The sequence below is a fragment of the Thunnus maccoyii genome, chromosome 14 (assembly GCF_910596095.1).
Source record: "Thunnus maccoyii chromosome 14, fThuMac1.1, whole genome shotgun sequence".
NCBI lineage: Eukaryota > Metazoa > Chordata > Actinopteri > Scombriformes > Scombridae > Thunnus > Thunnus maccoyii.
The window spans coordinates 2,920,200-2,930,595 of NC_056546.1; the positions used below are offsets into that span (position 1 = coordinate 2,920,200).

Below are 10,396 nucleotides of genomic sequence, written 5' to 3' on the forward strand. Positions count from 1 at the left end.
TCTCTGTACATTAAGAAGTAGATAAATAAAACCTCAGGAAATGTGCAGATCTTTCAAATTAAAACATTTTCAACTTGTGACATTTTGGCTGAATTTGCGTCTGTCCGTCGTAATCGTGCTGCCAATCAAATTAACTTCACCTTCTGTCCAAAAACACAATCATAAGGAGAGTTTACCAATAAGAAAATACACTGTAAGTATATATTTTTTTTATTTTGTGTGCTTAAAATTGCAACTTTACATCCTAAAATCTAATTTTCTTGGAACAAGCATAAAATTCTGTCAGTGAGATTTATTAACTTGATCTATTAGTGGATTATCTCACATCAGAGGCAGAATTTTGGAAAATTTAGGGCTGAATATTGAATATATATGATTGTATTTTGCAGTCTGATGTCCACCTGACGGACCCAAAACTTACTGGACGTGAACTCACCGTGTCTGAGCCCGAAGGTGCTGCTCAGGGTGCCCGTTATGCCGCCAGCGAAGGCCCGTCCTCCTGCGTCCCTCCTCTGGTTCAGCGTGGAGATGAAGGTGCCCAGAGACGGAAACGGCTGCTTGGCTCCTCGTCCAAAACCCTGACGCGGGGAGATGACATCATCACCACAACAGACAGAGAGGAAGGATTACTACTTATATTTCTCTGTTGCGTCAGTAAACGTTGATGACTGAGCAGGTAAATCACTTACAGCTGACAGAGGCGTTATGTCATCCGGAGCCTGATAACAATATCTTTGGACATTATTTTATATGTTCTGTACAGACATAACATAAACTAACATTTTTGGCGTGGATTCCTCAAACTTGTTTTTTAAACATTTCAAATGTATTTGTATAGAACTATGTCAAACAAACGCAGTGAGAAATGCTTCACAGGTTGATGTTTGTAGCAGAACATTGGGAGGAGAGACTCAGCAGCCGGACGTTCCTCCGTTCTCTGTTTAGGAGATCAGCTGCTCCACCTCAAAGGTCAGTCCACCTTAAATGAGCCTGGTCAGGTTAGGCTAACACACTGTCGCTAACTTTGGGGCTAACCCGCTGTAATCAGCAGATGAGAAGCCAGACAGGGAAACTTGGCTCAGGTCTCGAGGAGTTGTTGCATTTATTTGCTGATAAACAGTCTAAACTGTAAACACATTCACAGACATACTGCTAACATATCTATCATATCATAACAGTTACTCTCCGCTCCGTCGCCAGCCTCTCTCGACTGCAGACTCCCTGCTCTCCGCCTTAATGGAAGAGTAATACTCGCCATTTTCAGGTCGTCATCTGTCCATCTTCTGTGTGGATTACATTAATAAATTACTCTTATTGGCTTTTTACTTGCAAAGCTCTTATTGCACTTACAGTAACATGTGCACATAAATGTGGTAAATAAGATAAATAAACATATTTAGTCCTGTTGGAGGGGAAACGCTGGTGTTAATGTGCAAATACTGTGTATTTTACTATGTATGATTGAGTATAATTGAGTGTGTGGACTCTCTTTAAGAGATCAAAATAAAAAAATAAACAAAAAATAAGATACATATATTACATTTGCATAAAAAAAGTCCAATCAAATAAACAGAAATGCAGCTTTTAAAACATACATCTCTGCCAACATATTCACCACTGTAATATATCTGTGCCAAGCTAATATAATATTAATAATACTGATGTATTAAACCTGCTAATAATATAAATAAAAGCTCCTTCAGAAAGTAGCGACTGAAGCTACATTTAAAGCAAAGATATCATTTAAGACACTGTGGCTCAGAGTTCAACAACACTTTATTTTACAATTTATTGCTGATACAAAAGAGACAAGAATGGAAAACTTGTGCTCATGTGTAATTATCTTTTAATACTTTCCTGAAAAATATCTGAAATAAACGCCAAGGTAAAAAACAGCAGCTACAGTCTGCCGACAAATAAATTCACTGTGTGTTATCAGATGTTGACAGACGATCGTAACTAAAGTGAATCTATCCAACATCACATTTATTAAATGTTCACTGCGATTAATCACAATCTGGTCCTTTGATGTTTCAGACACGTTTCAAGTCTGTGCATGAAGAGCCTCAAGTGCGACGAGGAGGAGGACATGAAGAGGAGAGAAGGGAGGGGTTTAGAGGAGGAGGAGGGAGCTGAACATGGAAATCACAGGATAAAAACAAAAGAGAGAGAGAGGGAACGAAGAAAGGTGAGGATAAAAAAACAAACAACAAGAAAAAGGGGTTAGAGGTCAGGAAGGACCGAGAAGGAAAGGAAGAGAGGATGAGAGGAGGGACAAGAAAGTGAAAAATAAAAAGAGGATGAAAGGAGGGAAGGAGAGCAGGAAAGGAGGGATAAAGAGAGGGAAAGGACAGGAAATTGAAATGCGGATAAGATGGGAAAGAAATGAACGGAGGGAAAAGTGGGAAAAAGAAATTAAGGAGAGATATTCAGAGAGAGAGCGGGAAAGAAAAGAGAACAAGGAGAACAGACAGGAGGGAGAGGAGGAGGAGAAGAAGAGGAGGAGGAGGGATGAGAGGTGGAGGAAGAGAAGAAGAAGAAGAAATCAACAGATGCACAACAGCCGCTCCTGACAGCAGCAAACACTCCACACACACACACACACACACACACACACACACACACACACACAAACACACACACACACACACACACACACACACACACACACACACACACAAGCAGCGATGCGTTCAGGGGCAGCAGGAAGACGATTAATCTGCCGTTCAAAATGAATCTGTTTCCAAAAGAAATGAGACCCCGAGGAAAAATCTGAACAAAATCAAAGTCCTGGCAGCGGCACACACACACACACACACACACATACACACACACACACACACACTTCTACTGTTTCCATGTCATTGTTTAATTTTCTCTCTTGTGCGCTGCAACATAAGAGAGAAAACACAAAGGATAGTTTGTCTCAGAAGAACTGACCTCATACAGTTAGCAACAGGTTGTGTTTTCAGAGGAGTTATGACACGACACACACACACACACACACACACACACACACACACACACACACACACACAGCAGCAGCGATGCGTTCAGGGACAGCAGGAAGACGGTTAATCTGCCATTCAAAATGAATCTGTTTCCAAAAAAAATGAGACCCCGAGGAAAAATCTGAACAAAATCAAAGTCCTGGCAGCGGCACACACACACACACACACACACACACACACACACATACACACACACACACAATATTCTACTGTTTTCATGTCATTGTTTAATTTTCTCTTTTGTGCGCTGCAACAAAAGAGAGGAAACACCAAGGACGGTTTGTCTCAGAAGAACTGACCTCATACAGTTAGCGACAGGTTGTGTTTTTTATGACACAACACACACACACACACACACACACGCACGCACACACACACACACACACACACACATATGTGCAGAGACACTTTCATCCCGTCTCTTTTACACAGAAGCTCCGCCTCTCCCTGGCGAGAGCGTTGATGAGATGCAACAGGTTCTTCATTCAGATCGGATCAAACACACTCAGTTAACACTTACTGATCTACACACACACAACACAGTGAATGCATGAATACAAAAGAAGGTTTTTGAAACCAGATCAACATTTTAAAAAAGAACCACATCTGATAATTCAACACAAAACGTACAAACTCATGTGGAAACTTCAACATCTCCCTCTGCAACTGGATGAATGTAAAGTCATGTTTACAACTGAAATTAAAGTGCAGGTTATCATGACCTAAATTTACAGGAGGATGTTATTAAAATGTGTTTTCCCACAATGCAATTCACAAAGGAAACGGAGCTGTCAAAGTTATAGTGGATGGTGGTGAAACAGTGCCAGGAACACCTCGGAAGACCAAAACTAAATATTGAATATCGCTGTCTTTTGTTGGGTTTAATTAATGGTGTCATTTGATTACCTCTGCACAGCGCACGTATTGCATCATTTCCCGCTAGTATAAAACAATGCAGTGTGTTGATATTCTTGCACGCTAACTGCACACAGCTTTAGTTTCGTTCCGTGTAACGTCGGTTTCCTGCATCCTTGCACCTAAGCGGCGCGTGTATAATTACACTCCCTTCTCGGTGAAACAACCCAAGCGGCCACATCACTCCTCCGCTTCTCTCTCTCTCTCCGGGACTCTTTCATTATCACCGTCAGAGCTCCACCCAAAAACCACATGACTGACAGGTGATCTTTGGGAAAAACGTGGAGCAGAGAGAGAGACACACCACAGTGACGAGCAAAACCAGCAAGGAAAGTGGGTTTCAGAGAGGAGGAGGGAGACAAAAAAAAAGTTATCGACTAATATTTCTTGCTTGATGAAATGAACACTGACTACGTCCTGGTTCACATCTGACAACGATTAACAGTTTTGACCAGCAGCTTTTTATCTCAGCGAGTCTTGTGATGTCCGTTCTGTCCAACTTAACTCAGTCATTCAGTCTGAGAGGAAATGCTGTCATCCAAAGAGAAACCACACCAAGAACAGCTCAACATCTGACTCACACACACACACACTTTGCTCTGCCTCCTCTCTTCTCTCAGCTGTTAATCTGTAATTATGTCCTGTTGATTCTTGTGTGCTGTATGTTTGTGTGCTGATGATAGAAATATAGCCTTTTCCAATAATAAGTTAACTGTTTTCTGTCATGTCCGTGTTTCTTCTGTGCGAACATGATGACCAGGTGTTTACTGAGACTGGCATTTTGTTAAAAAATGTGTCAAACGTGCGCTAAGTCAGCAGCCATCATTCCTCCTCATCGAGCCGGGCCAGTTATGGCGGAGAGTCGGCTGTGTTCTGGCACCGGACGACCAGATGTGGGCCAGCTCAGACCACGTCTGGAGGCTGAAGTACCGTAAAGTGCCACTGACCGCCACTAGATCCTCCAGCTGCCTCCCAGTTCTCTAGAAATACTCTCAATCATTTTTTCAACACGTCATTCTGGTCACAATCTCTAAATTCAGGCTCCTTAATAAGTTTTCTGGTGGTCATTTTGGAAATTATTGCTGCGTTAAAAAGATTTGAAGACTTCTGTAGCTTTGATAATAATTTAGCTAACGTTAGCCCAAGTGTGCGGCTCTTGGTGTTCCCAGTAAGCTAGCTTTAGCTTCGGGCTGAGCTAGCGGAGCTTGTTTCCAGAGCGTGAAAGGCAACACTCCTGCACTCCTAAGCTGCTACTAGATGCTCCAACTGACTCCCATTCAAGAGCCTCAACTTCTCTCTGGAAATACTCAGTCAGTCATTTTTTCAACACGTCATTCTGGTCTCAATCTATAAATTCAGGCCCTCTAAAAAGTTTGCTGGTGGTCATTTTGGAAATTATTGCTGCGTTAATAAGATTTGAAGACTTGTAGTAGCTTTGATGTCTGCCATGTGGGTGTTGATTGCATAATTTAGCTAATGTTAGCGGCGCTTGGTGTTCCCAGTAAGCTAGCTTTAGCTTCGGTCTGAGCTAGCAGGGCTTGTTTCCAGAGCATGAAAGGCAACACTCCTGTACTCCTTATCTGGAAGGTCGACCATAAGCTGCTCCAATGCAAACCAACAGGTCACATCACACCTCTGTCTTTATACACAGTCTATGGCTTGGGGCCCGTATGTAGCGGCCAGATTTGACTCAGTTTGGGTCTGTAAATTTTGGCTTATTTAGGCTGAGAAATGAGTTCCAGTTAGCGAACCTCTGGCCAGCTTTGGGCCCAGAGACTTGAGCTGATTCTGGTGCATCGTTCATCACGGGTCTGTCGACCAGTCGTGACAGATTTAGGCCACAGTTTGGTCCAATTGGCTACCTTAAGGTGTGAGAGAGAAACCTACCATAAAGGAGAAATCAGAACACTGAAGACTGAAGAAAAAAAAAATACAAAAATTTAAAGATCCACTGGACTGCAGAGTTATCTTCAGTTGTGCAGATTAGTCTATTTACTCACAGGTTTCTCTCATATGTGCATATTTCATTTTAAACTGATGTTGAGTTACCTGAATAAATGATATCATGATATCTGAACAGATTTTATAACATTGACTCAATATTTCCAGCTGCCAGTCAACTCTAGATGGAAAAACCACTTCAGATCCCTCTCATGTTTCATCTGAGAACATCAGTTTTTGCTGTTTAATTTGTGCTTCAGGGTTTCACAGATCAGAGTGATAAGACAAGAAGTAAAATTATAAGTAGGCCAACAATGTGTGGTCAATCAAGAAACACAACACAGTATAGCCACAACAATTAGTTAATCACCAACTATTTGGATAATCGATTAATTGTTTCCAGCCTCACATGTGAACATTTTCTGGGTTTCTTTAGTCCTCTATCACAGTGAACTGAACAGAGGGACTTTGGCACTAAAAAGACTGTAACGTTGAAAGATATCTATTTGATTTGACTCATTTGGACGACTGAAGCTTCATATTAGCTTCAGATAAACTTTTAAATAAACACAGTGAGGAGGACTGTGGATTTTGGCATCCGTCATTTCCGTTGTAAGTGCATTATGAATGGATCTTCTAATGGTCAGTATGAACAGGAGGAACGATTACAGCAAGAAAAACATATTTCATTGTTCATTTGGGCTCCTGACTGTAGTTTTAAGACACACTTGTCAATTGGGAATCTGTCTTTAAACCCAGCTGAGCACATCTGGAAGACTGTGGACACATTAGACAAAGTTCTCCATCACCATCATCATCAAAACACCAAATGAAGGAATTTCTTTTGGAAGAACTGTCCAGTAGAGTCCCTCAAGAGAAGAACCACACCTTCCTGAGACACCTGTTCATCCTCATTGATGTGAAACAGTTCCCTATGTTGCAAATCAGAGAGTGTTTGTGAATAAACTCTGTAATCATTTAGTCTATAAAGTGTCTTCAGAATTGCTCGTTTTGTGCAACCAACAGAAAACTCAAAGACGACATAAAACAGCCAAAAAAAACAGAAAATCCTTAAATTGAGAAGCTGAAACCAGAGAATAGTTGCATTTTTACTTGATTAATGTCATTTCTGTTGAGCCAATGAAGTCTTATCTAATCTAACGTAAGCAGACCATCATCTCGTCAAACCATCTGGAGATAAAAAACCGCGCTAAGAAACTGCGGCTAATGAGATGTTTGGAGTTCCTGAGGTTAACGTCCAGAAACAGCAGCTACGGTTCAGTTTCTGTTCAGGTAAAAACAAACTTCCTTCTTCAGTGAGCGCCAGCTGTCTTCAATTCTTCTATTTTTATTGGTCTGCAATACAACAACAGCTCACTGTCTCTGAGACTTTTTTTTTTTTCTTTCTATCCAGCCTTTGAGCTTGAATTTCCTCAGGAGCTCGAGGGGCCAGAAGATGTTTGAGGAGGAATCAGAGAATCCGTCCGACTCTGAAGTCTGAGAGAAAGGAGCTGCGGAGAGAGAACGCATGCAGCCACTTTATGGCATTTCCAGACACAACCAGAGTCAGCCTGAGCAATGACAGCCTGTTTATTGGTCAAAACCATCTGATCTGCACATTCCTACTCACTGACACAATGGAGATGACATCAACCCGAACCAGCCTGCAACCCTGGGAAGTCTACAAAGTGACAGAATCGAACAACAGAAAACACACACCGACGGACCGGCTCTCGGCTCACGAGCTGTGCATTTAAAAACACTGATGACATCATCGGACGCTGCAGGAGAACTGATGTCAGGAGTATCTGGAGGACAGGAGCATCACTTTTTCCAAACACAACAGTTTTTTTAAAAAAAAGTTTGTTTTAGTGTAATGTTCATTGTTTTCTATGTGTTTTCTAGCTTTTAACAGATGTTTTACATATTTATATTTTATGTTTTATACATTTCCTTTTGTCTCGTGTATCTTATGTTCAAGTCTGCTTTATGTTTTATGTTTCACTCGGCTGCAAAACAAACTTTAGAGGCAGTTCAGTCAAAATTGAAAGCAGAGCTGCAACTGACAGTTATTTACATCATCAATTCATCTGTTGATTATTTTCTCCATTAATCAATTAGTTGTTCAGTCCATAAAATGTCAGAAAATGATGAAAAATGTTTCCCAAAACCCAACATGACGTCCTCAGATGTTTGTTTTGTCCACAACTCAGAGATTTACTGTCATAGAAAGCAGAAAATATTCACATATAAAGAAGCTTGAATCAGAAAATTTGGACATTTTCATCTTTAAAAAATTAATTTAATAGTTGGCAACTAATTATTGCAGCTCTAGATAAAAGTTAAAATGTTTAATGATTAATAAAAGATATGTTTAGTGATGCTAATTATAGAATTAGTTGGGATCAAGTACATTTTGTCATTTTCATTTAAATAAAACATAAATACAGTTTAGTTCTGCTCTCTAAATAAATGCTGCTGTTTGATGTTTTCTTCCTGTAAAGCAAATTAAAGTATTTTATATATGTTTGTATGTTTAAGCACATATTTGCTTCTTTTGGTTTTATTATTTTCTTGTTATATAAAGCATGTTCAGTTATTATAAGCAGTGCTGCAACACAAATAAACACTTCATATAACAGGAAAATAAGCTAAATAGAATAAAAATGTTGTCGACCAAGAAACTTTCAGTGAGGATTTAAAAGACCAAATAGAAGAAATATTAAAAAAAAATAACATTTAATAATGAATCATCTCATAATAAAACATGAGCATCATTCAAAACTGGTATCATACAGTACTAATCATGATCAGTATATTAAAAGTCTAAATCTATATTGTTTTTGAATGAAATTTTGTTCTGAAAATCTGTTTTAATTCTACATATTAATTCTCATATTGTATCATATTATGTATATCATTATTTCCTCTCGTAATATTATAAGAATATAGTTTATGACTTCTGGTACAAAAGGTACTTTTGTCTAATTTGAATTAAAAGAAACAGAAGTTGTTTATGCATCATGGCTTATTGTTGGGGTTTTTTCCACTTTAACATGCTACATGAACATTATTTAAACATTTTATAGAAGTAAAAACAGATTTTCTGCACAACACAGACACAAACTTTAACTCATCCGGAGATGAAATGAAGAGAAAAGCTGGTTGTTCTTACAGCAGGAGGGGAGCTGTTGTAGATTGGTGGCAGCTTCTCTCTTTCTCTCTCAACTCCTGACAGCGCAGAATGTTCTCCATCCATCCTCTCGGCGTGGAAGAGTGGAAAAAGTTGTTTTTTGCCCCTGGAAAGGCTCAGTCCTCAACAGCCTCTGTGTTTCTGCTCCTCACAGGGCTGCACATGTTTTTTTTAACCAGAGCCAGCTCTGACCCCGAGTTACCCGCCTGTCTGCTCAGTCTGCTCCGTTATTTCTTAGAAATCAGGGAGATTCACATCCTAGAAGAAACGGAGTGAAATCTACCTTCGTCGGACAGGTGGGCTCCGTTACGCGCACAGACACGAGCGTAAACGTCTCCAAAAGCAGCGCGTAAAGTTCCCCGGTGGGTAAACCTAAAGAGCGCGCGGTTGTGTTAGTTTTAAAAGAGTTTTTTAAAACACGTTCAGGATAAGTTTCTATCCGCTTCTTCTTCTCCTCTTTCTGTCTCTCTCTGCGTCGTCTGTCGGGGAGGCAGCGCAGCTGCGGGCCGGCGCCATGTTTGGAGGAGGAGGAGGAGGCGCCTGGAGAGAAGAGGAGAGCCTGGACACAGAGGCAGCAGCGTCACACACACACACATAACACGCACACACACAACACACACACATAATACACACACACAAAGAGAGAGAGAGAGAGAGAGAGAGAGAGAGAGAGAGAGGAGTACAACGTATAACGGGAAATAGGAGCTTTGGGTTCACAATAAAAGAGTAAAATGAGAGCCTTGAAAGAAAGAAAGACAGTAAATCTAACTGAACAGAAGGAAAAGAAACGGACAAAAACGCAAACAGAAGCCGAAACAAAAAGTACAAGAATAAAAATGATAAAAGCAAGTATGGAAGACAAAGTCGGACAGAAATGACTGTAAGAAGGAGAAAGTACAAATAATCAGTCATTATTATTATAGGTAAACATTATAGTTAGAAAGCTCAAACTCTCAAAATGACTTAGTTTGTCATTATTCTAACTTAACTAACTTAACTTACTTAATAATAACTTTAATAATTTAATAATTTATTGACTTATAATTGATTTACTGATGACTCAGTAGCTCATGATTGGAATTAACACAAGTATTTATATTTTATGTCTTGAAGCCTTTTCTACATTTGATTGTCTTTCTTTTTCTTTCTTTCTTTTTGATTATTGATTTTATGAACTGACTCCCTAAATAAGAGAGAAGCACCTTAAAAAGAAAAAGAAATCTTTGGACACTTTTTAAAAATTAAAAAATGATTCGTTTTCCTATAATTACTCTTGGACACGTGAACAACAGCGTATAGTTTGATATAAAGTGATCAAGAATCAACAACAAAACAC

At 39.7% G+C, this 10,396-nt stretch overlaps 1 protein-coding gene across 2 annotated transcripts in view; it reads right to left on the reverse strand.

The window, feature by feature from the left end:
- The window catches only part of hectd2 (HECT domain containing 2), a 60,186-nt gene extending 50,552 nt beyond the window's left edge, over positions 1 to 9,634 (reverse strand). For both annotated transcript variants that reach the window (XM_042432745.1, XM_042432746.1), the window contains exons 1-2: positions 9,043 to 9,634; positions 437 to 578 (exon numbers count right to left, since the gene is read on the reverse strand). In XM_042432745.1, coding sequence (XP_042288679.1) covers positions 437 to 578; positions 9,043 to 9,126 — 226 coding nt within the window. In that variant the 5' untranslated portion in view covers positions 9,127 to 9,634. The remainder of the gene's footprint in view (positions 1 to 436; positions 579 to 9,042) is intronic.
- Between the last annotated feature and the right edge of the window lie 762 nt (positions 9,635 to 10,396).